Source organism: Cucurbita pepo, chromosome LG13, assembly GCF_002806865.2.
Source record: "Cucurbita pepo subsp. pepo cultivar mu-cu-16 chromosome LG13, ASM280686v2, whole genome shotgun sequence".
Classification (NCBI taxonomy): Eukaryota; Viridiplantae; Streptophyta; class Magnoliopsida; order Cucurbitales; family Cucurbitaceae; genus Cucurbita; species Cucurbita pepo.
In genome coordinates, this window is record NC_036650.1 from 1,517,952 (window position 1) to 1,543,540 (window position 25,589).

At 37.2% G+C, this 25,589-nt stretch overlaps 3 protein-coding genes and 1 pseudogene across 3 annotated transcripts; 3 read left to right on the top strand and 1 right to left on the bottom strand.

The window, feature by feature from the left end:
- Nucleotides 1-383: 383 nt before the first annotated feature.
- Nucleotides 384-1,739, top strand: LOC111808709 (zinc finger A20 and AN1 domain-containing stress-associated protein 1-like). The gene is made up of 2 exons (XM_023694857.1): nt 384-602; nt 1,016-1,739. Exon 2 carries the CDS (start codon nt 1,031-1,033, stop codon nt 1,535-1,537), a length of 507 nt encoding a protein of 168 aa, XP_023550625.1. The 5' UTR covers nt 384-602; nt 1,016-1,030; the 3' UTR covers nt 1,538-1,739.
- Nucleotides 1,740-5,389: 3,650 nt separating this feature from the next.
- LOC111808710 lies at nt 5,390-13,536 on the top strand (annotated as a pseudogene).
- A 698-nt stretch (nt 13,537-14,234) lies between these two features.
- Nucleotides 14,235-15,132, bottom strand: LOC111808655 (AT-hook motif nuclear-localized protein 24-like). The gene has a single exon (XM_023694772.1). The coding sequence runs from the start codon at nt 15,102-15,104 to the stop codon at nt 14,235-14,237; it is 870 nt and encodes a 289-aa protein (XP_023550540.1). The 5' UTR covers nt 15,105-15,132.
- A 6,431-nt stretch (nt 15,133-21,563) lies between these two features.
- LOC111808093 (ACT domain-containing protein ACR8-like) lies at nt 21,564-24,530 on the top strand. Its single transcript, XM_023693897.1, has 6 exons — nt 21,564-21,969; nt 22,595-22,755; nt 22,843-22,910; nt 22,999-23,568; nt 23,656-23,760; nt 23,859-24,530. The coding sequence occupies exons 1-6, from the start codon at nt 21,899-21,901 to the stop codon at nt 24,219-24,221; spliced, it is 1,338 nt and encodes a 445-aa protein (XP_023549665.1). The 5' UTR covers nt 21,564-21,898; the 3' UTR covers nt 24,222-24,530.
- Nucleotides 24,531-25,589: the final 1,059 nt, after the last annotated feature.

The following is a 25,589-nucleotide window of genomic DNA, read 5'->3' on the forward strand; positions in this document are numbered from 1 at the left end:
AGTAGGTTAAAGAATATTTTAATATTATATATTTAATTCTCATACTAAAAAAACCCTTTTTTAATGTGAAAGATTAAATTACCAAAACGCCCATTCTTGTTCTCCAAGCAATCTTCACGAAAAACTCCTTGAGAAAATAAACTGTCCGTATTCCAACATCCCAACCGTCCGTTTAAAATGATTATCCCGTGTGAACGATCTAACGATTGAAAATTGAGTACTGTCCGTATTCAAACATCCCAACCGTCCGTTTAAAATGATTATCCCGTGTGATTAGAATGATGTGAACGATTTAACGATTGAAAATTGAGTTTACCGTAGATCTGGCGTACTGTAACATTACCCTTCGAAACAAGGGTGCGCCGTGGAAATAATGATAAACAATGGATAGCTTGTTGAATTGGTAATTCATCCTTGTTCCATCAGCCCCTAAACCTCACCATACTCGCCTCGGTTTTTCGCTGCGATTCTTCGTCTCCATTCCTCGTTCAGTCGGTGGGTTTTCTGAATCTTCGATTATATTCTAATTCCGATTCGAATTTGTGTTCCAGAGGCAGGGTTTTGGAGTTTTGAGTTCCTTTGATCATCTCTTCGCTTAAGAGGTATGGATTTTCAAACGCTGTTTGACTTTGATGTAATCGGAATAATCTAGATCGCTTATGTTTGGATGTGAGGAAATTTTGGGTTTCTTAGAATTTTTTTCTTGGTTTCTCGTCTTCTTTGATTACTCTGATTTATGGGTGTTTTCGTTTTGATCTGTTTGATGATTCTGCGATTCTGTGCAAGTTATGATGCTGGTGGACTGGGTCGAGTTCTGATTTTTTCTAGGAGATTTTCTGGGTGTACTCTTGCTTGACGAGTTCTGGATTTTCTTACTGTATCTGGATCGAATTTTATTGGGTGTTTTTTTGTTTGTTGATAAATTTAGGGTTTCAAGCATGAAAAGGGGAATTGATTACAGATAAGTTTGATTTGTCATGATTTTTGTGTCTTTTTGTTTTTTCTAAAATTACAGCGAATTTGGTAAACTATGGGTTCGGAACAGAACGATGGCACAAGCTACCAGCCATCGGAGCCGAAGATCTGCGCGAACAACTGCGGCTTCTTTGGTTCTGCCGGTACTGAGAATCTCTGCTCTAAGTGTTACAGAGACTCTCGAATTGAAGCAGAGCAAGCGGCTTCGGCAAAAGCAGCGATGGAGAAATCCCTTCAGTCGAAAATCTTAAAGCCGTCTGAAGGTAATTCTCCGGTCGTTTTCACCGAATCACCGGTGGAATTAGCTTCATCGACATCGTCCACTGGAATTCCCTTCAGCAGTTCCAACAAATCGCCGTTGCCGGATGTTCCTAACCGGTGCCGGAGCTGCAATAAGAAGGTGGGATTGATGGGGTTCAGGTGCAAGTGCGAGAGAACATTCTGTGGGATTCATCGGTACCCAGAGAAACACGACTGTTGTTACGACTTCAAAAGTATTGGGCGGGAGGAGATCGCCATGGCCAATCCTGTGGTGAAGGCCGACAAGGTCGAAAGGTTCTGAGTAGGGATTTGGTATGGAAGTGGGTAAATTCTTAGTGGGTTTGTTGCTATGATTCATCTTCTGGGTTCTATTTTGCGTCTGTTTGTCTGGGCTGGTTGGGTTCACGGTGGATTTGGGGAAGCTCTTTGCTTGGTTTGCTGGAAACTTAGCTACTATGATCAATAATATGCAGTTTGATTCCTTGCGATTCTGGTTTCGTTTTCGTTTTCGTTTTGAGTAACGATTTTCTCTAGTGTTTGTAGAGATTAGGCGGTGTTCTTATGAATATGAAGATGAACACGATCAAGCATTCTTCAGTGTTCTTCTTCGATCAAACTTGAATTTCGAAGCGATGGGCTTTCGGAAAGTTGAGACTTTGTTGTCTTAGTTTTAACAAGTGCTCGTAGTCGTGCGCAACCCATCTGCGGGAGTTGGAGGTTCTTTTGGCACGTCCCAAGTATTGGTGGAGACTTTTCGTAACGATGGACGGTATCTAAATGAGAGTGATAACAAGTTATATATACCAATATGATGCATCTTTTTTGGTGATTCAATCATAAGAACTCTAAAATTAAGTGTGTTACATGGAGATTGATTTTCGCATAAAACATGTGAGGGGACACAACGCGAAAAATGTACTTAGGTATTAACCATGTCATAGGGACACATTCGAATCTTTGATATAGGTTCTTAACTATGTCAAAGGATCGAGGCCATCAAGTGCCAAATCTAGATTTTGAATCTTGATTCAAATCCTAGACATTGGGCATTAGCCATGTCGCAAATCCTAGACATAGGGCTATGGGCATTAGCCATGTCACACGGGACATTCAAATATATATTTATTATATCAATTAAAATTTTTAATTTTTTTTAATATATATAAGATATCTTAGATTAGATTTATAGTTGTTGTGAATTTTTGGCTAAGTTATGTGACACAAAGTATTATAATTGAAGATTATTATTTGTAGAAGCTTGAAAATGGAAGGCCAATTATTGCAAAAATGAATTGAAGTGGTTGGTATTATATGTCAACATATATTTAATTACTACCTATCCATCTACCCAATATTTCATGTTCTATTAAGTTTTTAACATCAAATAGTATATGTTTATTATACGTTTATTGTCTTGGACTTTCTCTCTGTTCGACCAGACGAAAGATATATAAATTATATTCAATCGAGCTTAGTGTTAGGGTTATGCTCGTCTAGGACGTATTGTCTATAGCTGCATGTCAATGACATGTCAATCCTTTATTTGTTTTCATATTGTATTGCTTTACGTAGTTTCTGTTTGTACGATCGTTCGTAGAAATCATGTTTGGGTCTACTAAACCTGAATTGCCTCAAAATATACTATAAGGGGACCAAGTAGTCATCGAACCTCACTCAACCAAGTATTGTATTTTCTCTTGTCCACATGTTTTCAATGCAATTGACTCACATTACTTAATTTCAACTTGTTTTCTACGATTTCCCTCAACCACGTTTTTATAACTTTTTCAATCAAAACATGGCTCGAGACTCGCCATGCGTTAGAATTGACAGCAAAGTTCAATTTTTACATGACTGACTTATTCACTGAATGAGAACAAACGCCACACAATCGCCAAGTCCACTGCTTCAAAAGTGCGATCGTGACCCTAACAAAATTTTCTCTTAAATTCTAAAGGTAGTTTGGTGATGTTTCTCATTATTTAGAAACATTTTCAAAATTTTGAAAACAACAAAATCAAATTTATTGATTCTTGTTTTTTTTTTTTTTCAAACATAAATAAATATATTATTTTTACTTTTAAGTACATTATAAATATAATATAAGCTTTTTTTAATATTTAATTTTAAGAAAATAAAAGAAATGACTACTACACGTGTTTATGTTTTTTTTTTTTAATAGAAGGTAACGAACAAAAGCAAGATTTTCTTTAATAAAAAATAAAAAACGACAATGTTACTGAACGAATCCTTATAATCTTTCAACATTCAAGCTTCTATCAACAATAAAGGCATCACCATAAAAAGCATATCTCAATAAAGTCTCGATGCTTTCACTTTCACTTCACCCTTTCTTCTTTATTAGGTCGGTTGTTCTTTAATATCTCATTCATATCTATCTTATAAGTCAAGCAAAGAAGATATATCTTCTTTTTATGAGCATACATTAGTCGGGTTGGATTGAATTTAACTTTTATTGAACCAACATGTAATTTTGAAATAATTGGGTTAGTGATCCGAATCTTATTCGAGTCATTCGAATCACCTACCCAACTATTTATTTTGAGTTGGGTTAGTTCGTGATCTTAAGTTCAAGTGGTTGAGGGCTCGATTCAAGTATCAAGGATGAAGGCGTGAAGTACATGAACATGAAGATGCTTAAGGTATGCAAATTGGTGGAGCAGAAGAAAAGGGTCTGACTGTGGCTGTGGCTGTGGCTGTGGGTGACAGAAGTCGGCCTCCCTACCAAATGCATTTTAAAAATTTAGAAGAAAAGTTCAAAAAGAATAATATCGGCTCGCGGTAGATTGGGCTTTTATAAATGGTATCAAAGTCAATACTGAGCGGTGTGCTAGCGAGAACGCTGAGTCTCAAACGGGAGTGGACATGGGGTAGTGTGCGAGCGAGGACGTTGAGCCTTGAAGTGGGGTGTATCAGCGAAGACATTGGGCCCTGAAGGGGGTGGTGAGATCTCACATTGGTTGGAGAGAGAAACGAAACATTCTTTACCAGGGTCTGTTAAGTTCAAAGAGGACAATATCTGGTAGCAGTGGTATTGGGTTGTTACAAACCTTGAACCAAACTTATTTGGTTTTATGTCTACTACATGTATAGGACACATGCTCACCGTTTTTTTTTTTTTATACTTATGAATGACGCTTTTGTCTCTAACAAAATCGTCAAAGATTTGAATCTCCACTTTGTTTCATAATTTTATGTGTAAAAAATTATGTTGACAATGTTACGTCCATTGAGTTCAACACAATATTTAGAGTAGGGATCAAACTTTTAACTTCGTGATCGAAGATACACGTGATAATCAGCGAGTTACATTGATATCAATGCAAACGTGTTGGAAGAAAAATCCAACATGGAGATCATAAACGACCCTCAACTCACGCTATAATTAATCACCCTCAAGAAGCTACAATAAATAACTACCTTGACTTCTAAGCACGAGAACAACGATCACATAGAATTACATAATGAATATCCCTCAAATTCAACTAGGGATTGAAATCTCCGAAAGAATTTACAACTTCTTCCTCCTTCAAAATACTGCACAATCACTATATTAACTCATACGAAACCCAACAAAAATAAAAATGTATGAAAAGAAACCACGATAGGTTCGTGATACTATAAACATTTAGTGTCGAACAACACATGGAGTGAACACTTGTCACGTTTCTCTACTACTATTATGTCTTGTTTTTGTTTTTTTTTTTAAATAGAACGGAAAAAAGTCACTTTTAGAATGAAATACTTCTCCTTTAAACTAACTTGATCGAGATCTCATCATCACGTTCTTTTTTTCATAAAATTTGCTTAAACATCACACACGTCTCGAATGTTTAAATTTTCATCCTAAAAAACAATATCATAATTTAAAGACCAATGGGTCGAATTAAAATTTAATAATACAATTTTAAATAGTAATTGTTTTAATTTTTAAATCTTTTATGTTATGAATTTTTTTTTTTTTTTTTTTTTTTTTTTATGCTGTGAGGTCAAAGTGGTAAATTCGGATGCCCATGATGAGATGATGATGGTTAATGGGTTATGCGACGTGATTGGTTTTGTTAGTTAATACTCTCACGAGACGGAACCCGTAATTAGTTAATATGAAACGGCGTCGTGTTGGTGCACACGATTGATTCTGAGCTTTCTTCTTCAATTGCGTCTGGTTTACCCACCTTTTCTTGCTCGTCCTGTCTCGGAGCTTGAATGAATTTGGAGAGGGAAGCAAAAAAGGGTATTGGATTTGCATTTGACTGAATCTCATCCATCCCCCACACGGCGAAGGTCCACTTCCACTTCTACTGCTTGTTCTTGCAGCTCCCACGCTTCGTTTACTGCATTTTGGGGCTCTTCTTTTGGGTCCCATTGTTCTTTTCTCTCACTCTCTGTCTCTCTGAAAGCAAAAATACTCTGTTCTTCAATGATCTTGTAAACCCATTTTCCCAAATCTTCTGTGTCCTCTTGCAATGGCCGCTTCTGGGGGTACTAGTAATAGAAATGGCGCCAATTCCAGAAACTCTCTTAAGCTCGATAAGCCCTTTTCTCCTAATTCCAACCCCAATTCTTCTCTTAAGTCAAAGTCTCTTCCCAATTCTGCTCTGAGACGCAGTAGCCCTGCATCTCTTGGTGCTGCCAAGAATGACGGTGGAGGTTTGTTCTTTGCTTTTCTGCTGCTTCTTTTTCTGTTTTTTGTCTTGTTTTTTTTTTTTAAATGGTTTATGGAGGTTTTGAGTTTAGATGTTTACTTCTTGAGATCCACCTTGATTGGAGATGGGGAGGAGAACTAAACCTTTCTTATAAGAGTGTTGAAACCTCTCCGTAGAAGAGGCGTTTTAAAACTTTGAGAGGAGACACCAGGGAAAACTCAAAGACAATACAATATTTGTTAGTGGTAGGCTTGAGTTGTTACCATTAGTATTAGAGCTAGATACTAAGCATACTAAGCATACTAAGCAGTGTGCTAGCGAGGACATTGGGCCCCAATGGGATGGATTGTGAGATTCTACGTTGGTTGGAGGGGAGAACGAAACATTTCTTATAAGAGTGTGGAAGCTTCTCCTTAGAAGATGCATTTTAAAATCTTGAGGGATAACTCAAAAGGAAAAGTTCAAAGAGGAGGACAACATCTGATAACGGTGATAACGGTGGGCTTGAGTTGTTACATGATCTGATGATCTGAGTTGGTGCATCCAAGTGATTTGAAATTGAGGTTATTGAAAAAGGGTGATTTTGTGTTGATTTCTTGCATTGAAAAGCAAGAACTTCGTTTTTGAACAAGAAATGGTGTTATTCAAGCCTTTCAATTCATAAGTAGTTAGCTTTCTATAGTCAAGAAGGGTCAGTTTAATGATGTGATCTTCCTTTTTGACACATTGTTCAGTTCTACACAGTTCTAAGTTCATGGTTTTTTGATAAATAATGAATTGAGTGCAGTTCCTGGAAGAGTTCGAGTAGCTGTTAGATTGCGACCACGCAATTCAGAAGAATTGATAGCTGATGCTGATTTTGCTGATTGCGTAGAATTACAGCCAGAGGTACAATGAACCCAATATTACACTAATAAACACCATCTTTACCATTATTATAGTCTTAATGGATTCCATCAGAAAATCACACTCTATTTCAGCTTAAAAGGTTGAAACTCCTGAAGAACAACTGGGATTCAGATACTTATGAGTTTGATGAAGTGCTAACTGAGTTTGCATCTCAAAAACGTGTTTATGAAGCCGTGGTGAAGCCTGTTGTGGAGGTATGTTTGCATTAAATTTTCAGTCGACATCATAATCTTTGTGCAACTTCCTTTGAGTGGCCGGCCATTTTTCTTGTCCTTAGAGTGTATTGGATGGCTACAATGGAACAATTATGGCATATGGACAGACTGGTACCGGTAAAACGTATACTCTTGGAGGACTTGGAGAGGAAGACACGGCTGATCGTGGAATAATGGTGCGTGCTATGGAGGACATCTTGGCTGAAGTTTCTTTGGAGACGGATTCTGTCACGGTATCCTACCTGCAGCTTTATATGGAGAGCATACAGGACCTTCTTGACCCTGCAAATGATAACATTTCCATTGTTGAAGATCCTAAAAGGAGATGTTTCGTTACCTGGGGCTAGCCTTGTAGAAATTAGACACCAGGAGAGCTTTGTGGAACTACTAAGATTGGGGGAAGCTCATCGTTTTGCTGCGAATACGAAACTAAACACCGAATCTTCTCGTAGTCATGCAATTCTCCTGGTACTTTGAGGTCTTTAAATCTCTCAAAAACTGCTAGTAGTTCATGGAAATTTGATGTCTACTTCTTGTTGAAGGTACATGTAAAGCGGTCCTTGAAGGGAAGGGATTCAACTCTGGGAAGTGATATTGGTGGGCATTCTCATTTGGTTAAGACCTTGAAAGCTCCTATTGTTCAGAAGGGAAAGTTAGTGGTGGTGGATATGCATAGGTTGCCTTTTGACCACTCGTTTTGTTAGGAATCACGACTCTCCACTTTAAGTATAAGTTTTCATTGCTTTGCTTTGAGATGCATTCATTACTTATGAACTCATGATCAACCCCTTAATTAGCCGATGTGGGACTCCTCTTCCAACAATCCTCAACAATCCTTCCCTTGAACAAAGTACACCGTAGAGCCTCTCGTGAGGCCTATGCAGCCCTCGAACAACCTCCCTTTAATCGAGTACACCCTTTGTTCGACACTTCAGTCACTTTTGACTACACTTTCAAGGGTCCAAACTTCTTTCTTCGACATTTGAGGATTCTATTAACATGACTAAGTTAAGTGGATGACTCTAATACCATGTTAGGAATCACGACTCTCCACAATGGTATGAGATTGACACTGCTTTGAGTTTCCCTAAAAGGCCTCATACCAATGGAGATGAATTCCTTACTTATAAACCCATTATCAACCTTTTAGTTAGTCAACCTCCTCCTCTAGCAATCCTCAACACACCAAACAAATTTTACCAACGAGTGTCTATTCTTTTTGTGCTTACTTCATTTTAGATTTACATTGTCTTTCAACATTTTCATAAGAAAAGTTGCTTTCTCAATGATATCAATGTGTTTATTGAGGCAGGAAGTGAAGGACATACACTTGAAGAAGCCAAATCCATAAATCTCTCCCTGAGTGCTTTAGGGAAGTGCATAAATGCACTAGCCGAGAATAGTGCACACGTTCCAGTTAGGGATTCAAAGCTTACAAGGTTACTCCGGGATTCATTTGGTGGTAAGATCTGATTTTGATGTTGTTTTAGCTATATCTTTACAGGTCAAATTTATAATCCTAAATTATGTTGTCATTATTGTTCAATGTGACTCTTATAGTCTCTTGTGTACGCAAAATCTAGTTTAAAACAACTTAGCAAATATCATGGTGAAGCATCCGGTTTGAACAATCAATGGAACGGATAAGGCTAAGATAAGGGTCTGTTCATAATCCCTATTCAAATTACTTGTTTGACTGATTAAGAGAGTGTGGAGGGATTAAAAAACTCGTCAATTCTTTCCTTCGTTCCTTTTATCTTAGACATCTTGTTCAATCTGGTGAAGGAGCAAAGCCGAGGTTCAGATTTTCGGTTTCTTCTTTTCTTACCGTTCAACCTGGTGAAGGATAATTGTGTGGTAGAGTGGATTAGCAGCATGTAAAGGCAAGGGTTTGCAATTTCGTTTCAAAAAATCCTTTATGTGAGAGGGTCATGCCCCTTCAATGCTTTCCTCAATAGATCACCAATCTTGAAATTCATCTTCCTTAAACTTCATATGAAAAGCAGAATCTAAATGGAAAAGGATCAGCATTCCATATTTACTCATTGGTTTTGAATTTATCAGAAGAGATAGCTAGAATCTGGGTTAAAGATTAGAAACTGTCCCAATGTAAGTACCAATTATCTACCTACTCATGATCTACCTCCTCCTGCCAATATAAACATCATCGAGCGGACATTGTTGAGTTGGGATCCCTCCCTCCTTATCACGCTAGCCGGAGAAAAGGGGAAAACGGATGGTAGAGACATGGTTCGAATTCAGGAGACTGACGAGATTGAGTCCCCACCTCGAGTTCACATGCTCCAATTGGATTATTTTTACGAATATATCCCAACCTCCAAACATTGGCCTCTCTAATTGTGTTCCTAGAACAGCTAGAACTTGGTTTTACTCATTGGATTTGAATTCTAATCATGATATCTGGCCATGCAAAATTTTAACAGGAACAGCTAGAACTTCACTGGTTATTACTATTGGTCCATCACCTCGCCATCGTGGAGAGACTACAAGCACAATAATGTTTGGCCAACGGGTAGGTTATGGGTGCTTAGTTTTTGACAGGTTAATAACCATTACTCTCAGTGTGATCTATTCCATTTCCAAGATTCTAATTTCTAAAACCTTTTACCCCTCAGGCTATGAAGGTGGAAAATATGGTGAAGATAAAAGAAGAATTTGATTATAAAAGTTTATCAAGAAGATTAGACATTCAATTAGACAAACTGATAGCCGAACATGAAAGACAGAAGAAATCATTTGAGATGGAAATTGGAAGAATTACCAAAGAAGCACAGGATCGCATATCTGAAGCTGAAAGAAGTCATTCGAATGCACTGGAGGTAACAAGGGTCCTTTTAGATTGAAAGACCTTGAATGATATTGGGTCCTTTTAGATTGAACAGTTTCATGTCTGTTCTTGAATGATAAGGGTTCGGTTGAGTGTGCTGATAAGGAAGTTGAGGAGCTAAAGAATTTGGTTAAAAAGGAAACGCTTTTGAGGAAGGCAGCTGAAGAGGAAGTTAGCAATCTAAGAACTCAAGTAGCCCAACTGAAGAGATCAGAGGTATGTTTTGGCATGCCCCACCTCTCCCACTCTTTACATAAGGCTTTTAATGGTGGCTTTTATGTGCTAGACATCTTGCAATTTGGAAATCTCTAAGCTTTGCAAGTCTCTGGAAGATGAGCAAAATCAGAAAAAGAAACTAGAAGGAGATATAGCTGTTCTACAAACCCAGTTGTTGCAATTGAGCTTTGAAGCTGATGAGGTATGTTTTGGGTTAGTGTTTCTTGATCTTGTTTGTGTAGCCTTGTGTTTTGACAACAGCCTTCTTTATTTGCAGACCAGTAGGCGACTGGACAGAGGTGAGCCTGGGAAAGTCCTCGGTTCTATAGATTCTCTCGTGCAACAAGTTAAGCACTCACAGGCTCAAGAGCCTGGAAATGGGGAGAAAGCTTCAGTTGCCAAACTCTTTGAACTCTTTGAGCAAGGTTTAAGAACTACGAATCTCTATAATAGTATGATATTGTCCACTTTGAGCGTAAGTTCTCATGGCTTTGTTTTTTTGTTTCCTCAAAAGGTCTCGTACTAATGGAAATGTAGTTCTTAGTTATAAACCTATGATCACTCCCTTAATTAGCCAATGTGAGATTTCTTTCCAACAATTCTCAACAATCCTCCCCTCGAACAAAGTACACCATAGAGTCTCCTCTGATGCCTATGGAGCACTCGAACAGTCTCACCTTAATTTAGGCTCGACTCCTTTCTCTAGAGCCCTCGAACAAAGTACACTTTTTGTTCGACACTTGATTCACTTTTGACTACACTCTCGAAGGTCCCAACTTCTTTGTTTGACATTTGAGAATTTTATTGACATGACTAAGTTAAGGGCATAGTTCTTATACCATGTTAGAAACCACGAATCTCCAGAATGGTATGATATTGTCCACTTTGAGCATAAGCTATCATAACTTTGTTTTTTGTTTCCCTGAAATGACTCATACCAATGGAGATGTATGATCATTCCCTTAATTAGCGAATGCGGTAATCCATCCCAACAATTCTATCACTTTATTTCAAGCTGTTCATTAATTCTATAATATTTTGACAGTGGGACTGCAGAAGATCTTGTCGTTGCTGGAAGCTGAAGATTATGACGTCAGAATTCATGCTGTGAAAGTGGTTGCAAATCTAGCAGCTGAAGGTACCAAAAATCATTACAATGTTCACTGACAATCTACATTACGTCTTTGCTGTTCTTTCCTGTCTTTTAAAAGATACTCTGACTTGAAATCACTAGGCTTGATTAAAGTCAATATTGAAGCAGACATGGTCTGTGGCTGTGATATTTAAAGTTGGGGAGGAAAACGAAACATTCTTTTATAAGGGTGTGGAAATCTCTCCCTCGTAGACGCGTATTAAAACTTTTGAGGAAAACTCGAAAGGGAAATATCTGCTAGCGGTGGGCTTAAGCCATTACAACTTTTGATTAGGTGCTTCTTGTAGTTCCCGGTTTTGGAATGCAGCATTTTAACTGTCAGCAATGATCAAATGTATTATAGTTCTTACTGTGAAAAGCGCAGTGATATGCTTACCTCAAAATATGTAGAAACAAATCAGCAAAAGATTGTAGAGGTTGGCGGCCTTTCATCCTTGCTGATGCTACTCAGAAACACAGAGGATGAGACGATACACAGAGTTGCTGCTGGGGCAATTGCAAATCTGGCAATGAATGGTCAGTTTGTGTTCCTTGTTGGACCCTTGATTCCACTTGCTTATCTGCTTTTTTAGGCTGAGATTTCGTAGCTCCTAAGTTTTGCCTTGTCTTTCCCATCAGAGACCAACCAAGAGCTGATTATGTCCCAAGGGGGCATTAGCTTACTGTCCATGACGGCTGCCAACGCTGAGGATCCCCAAACCCTTCGTATGGTTGCCGGAGCAATCGCCAATTTGTGCGGCAATGGTATGTGTTGATCTATGCAAATTTATGTTCATCGTTTGTTCCTGCTGGTCTAATATTCACAATCCGACATCATACTCTCACTACCAGTTATAATATTATGTTATCCAGATAAGTTGCAGAAGAAGTTAAGGGGCGAAGGTGGTATCAAGGCATTGCTTGGTATGGTAAGATGCAGACATCCTGATGTTCTTGCACAAGTTGCTAGAGGAATTGCGAATTTCGCGAAGTGCGAGTCGAGGGCCTCTATACAAGGTAAGCCTTCAAGTTCGGGGTCGCGGTTAGGAATCACGACTTTCCAGAATGATATGATATTGTCCGCTTTGAGTATAAGCTCTCATGTCTTTGTTTTTTGTTTCCCCAAAAGACGTCCCCCCAATAGAGATGTATTACTTACTTATAAATCCATAATCATTCCCTTAATTAGCGAATATGGGACTCCCTCCCACCAATCCTCTCCTCGAACAAACTACACCATAGAACCTCCCATGAGGCCTATGAGCCCTCGAACAACCTCTCCTTAATCGAGACTCAACTCCTTTCTCTTGAGCCCTCAAGCAAAGCTTGAACAAAGTACACACCCTTTGTTCGACACTTGAATCACTTTTGACTACACGTTCGAGACTCACAACTTCTTTGTTCGACATTTGAGGATTCTATTGACATGGTTATGTTAAGAGCATGACTCTAATACCATGTTAGGAATCATTGACTTTCAAAATAGTATAATATTGTCCACTTTGAGCATAGGCTCTCGTGGCTTTTCTTTCGGTTTCCCCAAAAAGACCTCATACCAATAGAGATGTATTCCTTACTTATAAACTTACGATCAACCCCTTAATTAGCCGATGTGGGTCTCCCCACCAACAATCGTCAACCGTCTCGGTCGCCTGGTTCAATATAATGTGAACTGATCATGGTTTGGGTTGTTGAAATGAACAGGGAGCAAGGCTGGAAAGTCTTTCTTGATTGAAGATGGAGCACTCCCATGGATTGTACAGAATGCCAACAATGAAGCATCAACGATCAAACGACATATCGAACTGGCACTCTGTCATTTAGCACAACATGGTAACCTGAATCCCTCGATCTCTCTGTCTTGTCTGAATTATGTCGCTTAGCTGAACAAGAAACCTCAAAAAAAAAAAAAAAAAAAAAAAAANACGACATTGGTGATAATGCAGAAGTGAATGCAAGGGACATGATGAATGGAGGTGCAGTGTGGGAACTGGTTCGGATATCGCGGGACTGCTCACGGGAAGACATAAGGAGTCTTGCGCATCGAACATTAATATCCAGCCCCACATTTCAAGCTGAAATGAGACGATTACGAATAGAATAGATCATTGATTTGACACAAATATTCTCCTTTATTATCACAATCATTTCTGAAATGGCACCAAACTCAGCTGCCCAATTCTTGTCATCAAAGTAGTGTAGAGGAACACTTTGGAAGCTGGCCTCATCTCTAATTTCAAACTTCAACTGTGTAAATTCATTTGTGTAAATTCATATACTAATTTTTTTTTAACAACTATCAAATTTGTATTATTTAGTCCCTAAACTTTTAATTTCATCGTAGATGCAAAACATGAAATAAAATTATGATCGATTACTAAAATGGCACGTCTGTTTATATACATCGATCCATCCAATCTTTTTAATTCGATAACCAATTATTTTTGAAGAAATTTGATTAAAGAGAAATGAAAACAAAACTAAAAGTGTGGAAATGATGAAATATTAAACAGAAACCAAGAGAATCAATCTCCATAATTTGAGCCGGCAAGGATATAGGAAGTTGTGCTAAGAGTTCTCAAAATCAACCAACACCTATGCCTATCATTTTTTGTTTCTCTACCAACAACTCACTTCCCCAACTATTCAACAACACCAGACCCACTTCATAATTTTAAACCCTAAATCATTCACTTCCCCAATTCTTCTACCCAAAGCTTCCTTTTTTCCATCATGGGTCTTTCACAAACATCCCAAAAATTGTAAATTTTCAAAAAAGATCCAATTTTTTCATGTGGGTAAACTAAATTGGGAGGTGGGTGCATTAAATTTGATCATAAATTTGAGATGTAATCTAATATGATTACCTACAAGATCAAGAAATAACCTGAGAATTAAAGGAACAAACTTGAGACATCGAAAAATAATTGAAAACAAAAAAAAAGTATTTTTGGAGGATGATGCAGTATACATGCATACTGGATGAAGAAATTTCACATTAGCTTAACGAGTCAACTGACATTATNGGAATTTGCCCAATAAGCTGCTTCCGATGGTGGCATTTGAATTGAATTTAGCAGATTCGGAGGCAAACCTTGAAACAACGGCCCATTTCCGTCGCCGACGAGTTGCTGCTGTTGTTGGGGCTGTCCAATTTCATCGGGAGACCCAATTCCGCCGCCGCCTTGCATCGACGGAAGTGGCGGCTGGTCGTCCTCCTCCAACGGGAGCCGTTCATAAGCGGCGTTACTAAACGAGGCAGCCATGATGACGACAGGGCCAGAAGCGATTAAAGTACCGACGACGCTACCGCCGACGACTTGACCCTGGCCGCCGGCGAGGTAAATGGTTAAGGTGGTAGCGGCAGGAGGAGCCGGAGGAGGGAGGAAAGACCCGGCTAGGGACAAGATCTCGAAACGACCGTGTAAGTTGACAATTGCACCGGGGGAGGCAGGTTGGCGGAGAGTGACGTTGGTAACGGTGCCGGTACCGCTCATGATACAAACACCACGTTGTCGGCGGCGAGCGAAGGTAGCAACACTGTCGACGATGTCGCAGCCATCGGTGACCTCGATGACATGGGTCCGAAGGGCGTTAGCACTGTCACGAGTAATGATAATAGGGGGTTTGGGTTTGTTTTTGGATCCGGCAGGCCTGCCTCTAGGGCGACGAGTGATTTCTCCGTCGGGATCTCCACCGCTGTTGGGGGCAGAGTTGTTGGGGTGATGGTCGTCGTCGCGATCACGCTTGAGACGGCTGGTGGTGGCGCTATGTTCTTCTTCGGAATTGTTGTTGTTGTGGTTGTTGTTGTTATGGTGAAACGGAGTCTGGAGATGGAAATCTCGGGTGTGGAAGGGAGGAGGAAGGGAGTGAGCATCCATGGAGTTTAGGGTTTAATTTAGAAACTTGAAATAGAAATGGAAGAAACCCCAAATTGGGAGTTTGTACAAAATGCATACAAAGGATCCCAATTGTTGAAGATTTGGAAGAGAAGAAGAAGAAAGGAAACAGCTTTGGGTTAGGGTTAGATGGGAAATGGGTTGGGATTCGTTAGAGCTGCGTGCTTATGCCTCATGGGACCCTCTCTCTCTCTCTCCTCACGTTAATTCCTTTTTCTCTCTCTAATCAACCTCTTAATCTCGGGTTCGACTTCCTTAACTCGACTGTCATATGTGTACGAGCTTCCAACTTGGTTCATCTCCGAGCTATATCCTATTAGGAGAGGGTTCGCTCTAATACCATATGTAACGCATGATGTTTAGGTTCACCTTCGAGTCATATTCTCGTTAACTTGAGTGTCATATGTCTACCAACTTCTTGTTTAGTTCGTTTCTAAGTCACATCCTATTAGGAGAGAGCTTGCTCTAATACCATAGGTAATGCCTGATGCCTAGGTTTGTAGCTGAGTCATATCTTCGTTAACTCGAGTGTTACCATGTTTTTACTAGCTTCCAATTTGGTTTGTCTTCGAGCCATATCCTATTAGGATAGCACTCGCTCTAATACCATACATAACGTCTGGCACATGATCAGTAAGTTTTTTTGAAGTATTTAAATATTAGGAGTCCTTATCCAAAGCAAAAAGTCCTCTTATAAACGGTAAAACTCCACGGTTCCGGTTGACACGTAAGTTAAATATTGTGGAATAAAACCCCCCAAAATTATTTTTTTACTTTTAATTTTTTACATTTTTTCTTAAAGGAGACCCTCACATGGCTACAATTAAGTTACAACACTATCATATTTTAAAGAAAACGACAGAAAACACGTGCATCTAATGTGAACAATTCAACTGCCACGTGACTGTTCTTCTTAGATATTGTTTTTTCCAAAATTTTTAGTTAAATTATATATATATAATATCCATGCTTTAAAATTTTAAAATTAAAACAATAATAATTAAATTTCCACAATATATCAATTGAACTAACAACTTAGATGCTTTGACAGATATGACAACAAACTTCCATATAGAAGTAGCTCGCACATGCTCGATAAAGCTTTCTTCGAAAAAAATGCATTAAATTAGTCCGTTCTACCGAACCTTTTAATTGATTAAACGTCTTATAAACATCACTTGAATAAAGATATCAATTATCATTTTAAAAGATCGATAATTCAAGAATAAAAAAAAAAGATTGTTTAAAAAATAATAATAATAATTAATGTATTTTAATTTCAATTAATACTCCATCACCCAAATTTAATGCTAGACGAAGTCAAGCCACTGGGTACAGACAATGCTTTAACAGTAATTAAACTATTTTTTAAAAACAATTATTATTAAATAAGTTGGGTCCACATAAACGTTTTGCCACGTGTAATATCCCCCGCTTGTTTCGGGTCTATTTCACGGTAACCGGAATCCCCCACACAACTTTTCTTTTTCTTTCCTTCTCTTAAAAAATAGGCGGTTTGTTTTCTTCCTAAATATATTAAATTTAATTGTTTAATTTTCTATCCAATTTTAAAATAAAATATAAAATTATAATTTTTATATCCGACCCGTTATTAAAAAAAGATTCAAATAACATTATCTACTTTTACTATGCACAAATAAATAAATATAAATTTAATTTTTTTATCAGCATGCTCGAAAAAGGCCTACTTTTACCAAGTTTTCGAGATAATGTAATTTATTTATCGATAGATTATAATTTTAATTAATTGCTCATAAAATGAAATAATTTAAAGGCAAAGTTGGAATTTGAAGAGAATCTAAAGTCGTATAGTTTTTAAAATATTATTTTGTGTCCCTTAATTGTTTATATTTTTCATTTATATACTCCAATCATCAAATAATTATTGTTGGTTTGTTTTTAAAAATAGAAAATTAAAATTGTAAGTCTAATTATGTGCAATAAATATATATTTCATATTTAAGAATTTAAATATATATTTAAAAAGGGGGGAAATTATGAGGAGAGAGAAAGGGAAGGGGTTTGACCGCATAATCCAGAGTGTTGGGGGAGGTAAAGACGCGTGGGGTGCGCTGACAAACACCAAGCTTATATTAAAATATTCATTTTAATCCCTCCCATCCTTTCTTTCTAAATACTCTTAATACTTTTACAAATTTTTTAATTTTTTGTTTTTATTTTTATTTTATTTCAATAGATTCTTCACCTTTTAAAAAAATATATTTATTGAGTTTTCAAATTTGAATTCCGTCTAATAATTTTTAAATTTTCATATATTTTTGTTATATCTCTATCAACCGAACAAATGAATTATTCCCTCCACCCTAAATTATGCCTTGTTTTCCCTTCTTCGATTATCGTGTGTGAGCATGCGTCTATCAGACGGGCTCGCACACTCTCTCCACATCTGGCTTGTCGAACCAACACACGCTAACGGGCTCTTTATCATACATCACAAAGGAAAAGGTCGTCAATATATCATGGTAAACATAATTTTGATAAGTTATCTTGATATTTTACCCAACACCTTACTTTTAAAATTATTATAAATATTAAGAATATTTGAGTATTGTTGTTTGATATTAAAGCTTTAAAAATAATTTTAAAAAAATACGGGACAATCCAACCCAACTTAACCGAGAAAAGAAAGGTTGAATTGGATTGAATTATGAACTCTGTTTCAGTTGTTCGAGCCACTAATTCATCCAACTTGAAATTTAGAGTTGATTCAAAAAATTTCTCGTGTACACGAGTAACAAATATATGAAATTAGTAGAGGAATAAAAGCAATGTAAAGGGGGGACATAACAAAGCTCCCACCCTCCTTCCACCTAAAACTAATATCTCTTTTATTTGTGTCTGCAACTTCCATGAACGCAAACTCATGCACCACAAAGATGCCTTCTGTCGGTCTCTTTCTCATCCTCCAATGCCCCTATCATTTACACTTTCTAAACACAAATTCATGGTCGTGGACTACGTATTTACAAGTTACAACATATCACTAACATCTTCTACGAACGTCCAAGGTTCTTAACTTGTATAACAATTTTAAAAATGAGATAGATTTGAGTTGAATTATTGTGAGATTCTATGTCAATTGGAGAGAGGAACAAAACATTTTTGATAAGAGTGTGTAAACCATGAAACCGAGGACGAAACAGAACGGACTAAATTTTGGACATAAGAATTAAAGAAAGTATTCATAATTTATGAACAAAGGAATCCATATTTACAAAAAAAAAAAAAAAAAAAAAAGGGTCAAGTAATTAATTAAAAAGGGTAAATAATAAAAGTGGATTTGAAGAGGTAAGAGATGGAGGAAAGGTGGGCATGTGAGAGGCAACAACAACATGGCTGCAATTATGGGATGCTTTCTGCAACTCTTCTCTATCTATCTGCACCTTCCTCATCTCAAGACACCGTTTATTATAATATAATATATATGATATCATCCGAGTGTTGAAGATTTTCGGGAAGAGCCTTACATTAATTAATTAAAAGGATGATCATATATTTATAAGTAAGAAATACATCTCTATTCGTAAAGTATCATATCAATGAATACAAAAAATAACCCAAACACTAAATTATCGTACCATTGTGGGAGTTTACGGTTCTTATCACTAACATGCCTCGTTTTTCCCGCTACACCACACTGAAAGCTCAAGAAACCCACATGATTTCTTTTCCAACTTCGTCCTTATCGCTTCATTCCTAAGAAAAATGGTGAGAAAATAAGCATAATTTTATGTCCATATATTAATGATGACTGAAGTTTAATAATATTAATGTTATTTTTTTAATGCTCGAGTATACTAAAAAAATGATATTTTCAATTTAAAAAAAAAATTAATAGAGTATAAAAATATTTTTAAATTAGTTTCCCACTATTATTTATAATATTTACACATTGGAAATATAGAATTTATCAAATCAATTATATAATGATATTATAATGATTTGATAGTTTAACTTATTAAAAAAATGAGCTTTCATATAATATTAAATTAATTAACCTTAAAAGCTCCAAAATACTATTTAAGATACGCTTCATTCTTTGTACTTGGATTTGGGGGAGAGAAAAATAAAATAAAAAATAAAATAAAATAAAATAAAGGAAGAAAAGAAAAATTATAAATTAAAGGATTTCAAAAAGGGAAAAGTTATTTACGGCCGCAAAATCTTTAATCCGTTGTACGGACACCCAAAAAGAAAAAAAAAACAACAACAATATTTGGAAATCTCAATTAAAAAACCATTTAATTTCTAGAAATATTTTAATAATCATATCTTTATGTTGGATATTATAAATTTATTTACAACTATAGAGAGAGAGAGAGAGATTTTAATTTGGGAGAAAAGTGACCAATTTTTATAATTTAAGCCAAAGTATGAACCATATATTAAATTTTATACGTCGTGTATAAAAATAAAGTTTAATTTGTAAATAAATGAAAAATAAAAAGATATCAATTGGGCTAATAGTCTTGAAAGCCCAATACGTTATGGGCTTTAAACACCGTTGGCCCATGCCCTCAATTATGGATAAACTCGTAACTTCCTTTTTATTATTTTATTTTATTTCTCACACCCATAATTGGTCCCACTGCCACCTTAGTCTCGTGAATGTCACGTGACCTTCCTATTTTTAATCAATATTGTCACGCTTGCAAGGGGGTACTTCTTTACTCTATACTTTCACACCATATAATATAATATAATTAAACAACACCTTTCAACTTTCATTCACAAATTCACCAACAATTATAAATTAAAATTTCAATATATATATAAGTAATTATTTTTATGATTAATATCTAAATTTGAAAATATTGAAATAATTTTTATTGATGGAAAAATATATGTGATGTTAATAATTTAGGTTTGTAATGGAAGCTTAGAAGGCAAGGAAGCAATATTGCAATTAAGCACGTGACAGTTTGCTTGAGTTACACGTTTTCTGAATTTGCTTTCTTTCATTCCTTCAGTAGAGTAGTCTCACGTCACCCGTCTTCTACCATCTTCTTCTCTTACGGGGAATCAACACCCTCCATCTTGTTAACATCAGACGGTCCATCATTCCGTACGTACGATAACGCCCCAGTGCTCTCTATCACCCAATCCGAACCCCAACCAACCATAGCCTGCCACTTGGACAAGAAAGAGCGGAGGTGGAAGCATGCGTTGATCACGTGATTGAGAGGGGAAAACAAAACATGGTGAGATAGGGAGAAATCTGCGGCGCCATCGTTTTTTCGAATTTGGCGCCACTCCCATCATCGACGGTCAAAAAGCCGTGCCGTCGTCCACGCCACCCGCATATAATGGCGGGACTTCCTATATATATATATATATATATATATAAAAAGAAAACCTCCACTGGGACCTACTACCTCCCTCGTCTTAGCTGTTGACTACCTGTCAGCTCATCTTTTCTCAACCCCCCACCAGGGGTCGGGTCCTTCAGCGTGTGGGCCCCTTTAATTAGCGGGAACCAACCTAGTATTCTCCCGCCAACTCAATTTCTTTTTATTATTTTTATTATAGTTTCTTGTGTTGAACGCCAGCCACTCATTCATTGCCACGTGTCCTATTGTCCGGACACATAACGGCCGTGTTTCTTTCGTTAATTCGCAATTAATTTCAAGAAACCGGAATGGGCGCCGTAACGGACCCACTCTTCTCCACACGTCGGATGCAAAACGGGGTTACGTCAGCGAGAATGAGTAGTATTTCTCCCGTCGAGCCAATCAAAACCTGCCACGTTGAAAATGAAAGCAATGTGTGTAAGATTACGAAATTACCCTCGCAGAAGATTCATATTTTCAATTCAAGTTGTAATTGTTTATTTATTTTTATCCATATGTCTTTTTTAATATTTAAATTGTATTGGTAAGATCAAAGAAATTAAATAAACGGGGCAAGAGGACGACAAGGAAGGGGTCGGGGGCAAAGAAAAGGCGGTGTTGTCACGTGGGGACGTCATTAGCAAATCCAACTTAATTAGGAAGCTAAAGCGGGTCTTGAGTGGGACCCATTCATACCACGTGGACGATCCCCACCATCACCTTCAATTCTACAAATCCGCCACCATTTATTTTCTTATTTTGGTACCGTACCGACCCCCCAAATTCGAGTCAAATGCAAGCGAAAACGTCTCTGATTAAATCCCACGCGGCGTCCTACGTGGACTCAATCTTCAATCCTATTGGACTCACTAACCCTTTCCTTCATGGTTAGGAAAAGAGAGTGGTCCCCTGCCGCGCGTGGGGATTTAAAATGCAAGTGCCACGCGCAAGTCAGTGCGGCTATTCTCACGCCTTTGACGCGTGAGCGCCCAAGCCAATATTCCTTATATAAAAATATATTTTTTAAAAAGGGAAAATAATAAATTAGTTGTAAATATAAGTGCGACCATCCAGGAGGCAAGGAGTCAAGGCCTAAGCGTGCTTTGCGCTTGTAAGAGAGAGAATACTGACTCTTCTAGAGAGAGAAACACACTTTCAAATTGACGGGAGGTTTCCGGCGACTGTTGCTGTTGTCGGTCGTGGTTTGCTCCGACGGCTAGGACAAGTAACCCGAACGGAAGTTTTAAGGTTAAGCTATTTTTGAGAGAGCGTTTTGTTTCGGTCGACTGGAGAACTCGCTGTCTTCGCTGCTGCTTCTAGAGATTATCACGAGCGAAATTTGGCGTTTCGAGCGGTTGAATTGCTCTCTTGTTTTCTCCTTAACGGCCTGAATTATAAGTTACTATGGTGGAGATGGAGTGGCCTGGGAGTCTTGATGAATATTCAAAGCTTATCAATCGGATGAACGCGCCCAGGTTTGTTTTCTTTCAATCTTTTGCGATTTCTCCTGCCTGCAGTTGCAATCATTGCCAATCGTTCACTTTACGAATGTTCTGTTTCTGTAATAGCATGAGTTTCTGGTCAACAGTAGGTTAATCTTGCCGTATTTTGATCGTTCTTTGGGATGTCTCACGTTTCTTTGGATCTTTTAGTTTTAGGGTTTAATTAGTTTTCGATTTGCAAATCTGCTGGTTTCCTTATCGGGGAACAGCGTTTGCTAATTTTCAGCACCGTAATCTTCACTTTCCTTCTGTGAGAGGTTTCTTTCCCCATACGTTTTCAGATTCGGTCCAACTCCGATTTCTGCGTTCACATGCTTCCAACTGAGAGGAATTTAAAATTACCGACCGGAAATTTCTCCTCTCTTCCATCTTTGAACTTTTCAACTATTTTGGAAGCCTCTATTCTAGACATAGCACCGGTTTTCATATAGTCTTGATTAATTTATGGTTTGTTTGACTCTGTTCAGCGGCATCATTCAAACATCTTTCCCGAGACTTTTCAGAGATCCATGTGGCTTCTTATTTGAAATTTCAAAACTAGGGATATAGATGGCAATTAAACTTGACTTAACTTGATCGATGGCTACCTCTTTTGCAGGGTTGTAATCGACAATACCGTATGCGAAACTGCGACTCTGGTCAAGGTCGACAGTGCAAGAAGACATGGAATCCTCTTGGAAGCTGTACAAGTGTTAACGGACTTGAACCTTTCAATTCAGAAAGCTTACATTTCTTCAGATGGAAGATGGTTCATGGATGGTATGCTTAAATGGCATTTAATGCTAATGAATATGCATTTGATTCAGTCTTTTTTTAATAAGTTCATTCTATTAATTTTGCTTGCAGTTTTTCATGTGACTGATATTGAGGGAAATAAATTAACCGACCAGGGCGTTATTAGCTACCTTGAGAAGGTAATTAATAGGATCCGAACCCCAATTAATTTTGATCTGTTTCCATTAATGTATTGTAACTTACTTGCGTTGATGGGTTGTCTTGTAGTCACTTGCAACGATTCACTGTGGCAAAGCTGCTGCCTCAAACGATTTCACAGCCCTGGAGCTAACTGGGACAGACCGTGTCGGGCTTCTTTCGGAGATATTTGCAGTGTTGGCTGAGCTTCAATGCGATGTTGTTGAGGCTAAAGTGTGGACTCATAATGGCCGAATCGCTTCCTTAATATATGTCAAGGACTGTAATTCTGATTCCCCTATCAATGACTCCCAGAAAATAGACACCATTGTTGGACGTTTGAGGAATGTTTTGAAAGGCGATGATGACATTCTTTATGCCAAGACCTCGGTCTCCATGGCGGTCACCCATACTGAAAGAAGGTTACACCAGATGATGTTTGCTGATCGTGACTATGAAAGGAAGCCTGTTCTGCAGCATAGTGATGATGATTCACCTGTAGTGACAGTTCAGAATTGGGTTAAGAGGGGTTACTCAGTTGTGAATGTTCAATGTAAAGATCGAATGAAGCTGTTATTTGACGTTGTTTGCACGTTGACCGACATGGATTATGTAGTTTTTCATGGCACCATCACTACAGCAATGGATACAGCATATCTGGTAAATGTTTTTCCTACTTTCTGGGTTCATATTATTTCATATGATGGTTGAATCATTTCACATCAACTATCCGTCATTTCGTATCAGGAATTTTACATCAGGCACACTGATGGAACTCCAATTAGCTCCGAGGCTGAAAGGCAGCGTGTCATCCAATGCTTACAAGCTTCCGTGGAGAGGAGGACATCACAGGTACATGCGTTATTCGATCGTGTTATTAACCAAATTCCTCATTGCATTATACAAAAGTTGCAGGCATCTTAACTGTTTATGATGTGTATATGCTACAGGGTGTGAGATTGGAGTTGTGCACAACCGACAGGCCATGTCTCTTAGCGGACGTTACCAGAACATTTAGAGAGAACGGTTTAAACGTCACAAGAGCAGAGGTATCGACTTCAGCAGAGGTAGCTCTAAACCTCTTCTACGTAACGAATGCACATGGGAGTGCTGCAGACGCGAAAACCATCGAGTCTGTTCGGGAGAAAATTGGGTTGAGCAGCTTGAAAGTGAAGGAACTGCCATTGATTTCTCAACAAAAGACAGAAGGGGAGGAGCAGGCGGCGGGTGTTGGTGGGGCCGTGTTGTTATCTCTTGGGAGCATATTGAGAAGGAATCTATACAACTTGGGATTGATCAGGTCATACTCGTAGGAATAATATAATAGCAGAGCATGGAAAGTTAAAAGGAAAAAGCAATCGAGTTATTCCAAGATTTGTCCATATGTCTAGTTTAGCCTAGCATATTCTTTGCTTGAAGTTTGGTCATATTGTGTACATAAAAGAAGCAACATTTGAAGGAAGGGAAGGGCTGGTTTGGTCGGCGAAGAGGAGAAAGAACAAGGGAACTGCTTGTTATACGTCTGCCATCTGCTGCTGCTTGCTTAGGTTGTATACAGCTTAACACATTGTACATAACACCCTTTTTTTAAGTACTTGAATCAATCTTTACCTTTTGTTTTTTTCTTTTTTTAAATCTAAGTTACAATGTATTATTTTAAAATTAAAAATAAATTTAGATTTTGGGCCTCGGCCCATATACAATGGGCCTTGGATAAATATTTTGAAAGCCCATAAGCTCATTTCAAATTCAAGGCCCAAAACATCACTTCGGCCAATTTCTGCAATTGATGTAGACTAGAAATAAATGAAATAACTATGAATTTGTGTTAATTACTACACAAGATATTGCTATTATATAGCCATGAAATAGACGTTAATAGTCTAAGCACCACTTAATTTTTTTTTTTTTTAAATGTAATTAATTAATCTTTTTGAAGTAATGATTTTCTCTTTCATAAAGAAAAGTTTTCCACTAATTAATCGAAATTAATAAATTAATTATTATCCTGGTTTATTTTATAAATAATTAGGTGGGTTTGTGAAGTTAAATAAATTAAATGTTAGGTAGGATTACAATAAGATGGCTGAGATGGAAAAAATAACAAAAAAAGAAAATATTATTTATTTTTCTATTCTTATTAATATTACATAAAATTGTGAATATTTATTCTTTTAACAAAAATGATTATCAAATTTATTTTTATATATTTATTATAAAGTAAACAAAAGAACAAAAAAAACATAAAGATATGATTATTAAACACTTCTCTCCTTATTTTTCTAAAAAAACAAGAAATGTAACGTAGAGTGAGAAGGAAGAAATATAATATAATAAGATTAATAAAACATATTAATAATATGATATAATTATTAATAAAATAACTACCATCGATCTTATCTAAATCCACTTTAATTCAAATTTATCACTAATATTATTTTATTGGGTATGGGGATTTTTTCTTTTTTCTTTTTTCTTTTTTTTTTTTCTAAAAAATAAGTTAGATACTTTTTGGATAATATTTATATGTATAAAAAAAACCGACACATTATTTTATTATTATTATTATATATTTATATTTATATCTACTTCGTCAATGGTAATGGCCATATTATTAAAATATTTTATTATATAATCGAAATTGGATTTCTCAAATCTTTATTTTAAAAAATAATTTTAGC

Bases quoted from the DNA above. Each gene is read 5' to 3' on its own strand.
- LOC111808709 (XM_023694857.1), top strand. From the start codon at position 1,031: ATGGGTTCGGAACAGAACGATGGCACAAGCTACCAGCCATCGGAGCCG.
- LOC111808093 (XM_023693897.1), top strand. From the start codon at position 21,899: ATGGTGGAGATGGAGTGGCCTGGGAGTCTTGATGAATATTCAAAGCTT. The intron at 23,569-23,655 runs GTAAATGTTTTT...ATTTCGTATCAG, and splicing joins CAATGGATACAGCATATCTG to GAATTTTACATCAGGCACAC. The intron at 23,761-23,858 runs GTACATGCGTTA...TATATGCTACAG, and splicing joins TGGAGAGGAGGACATCACAG to GGTGTGAGATTGGAGTTGTG.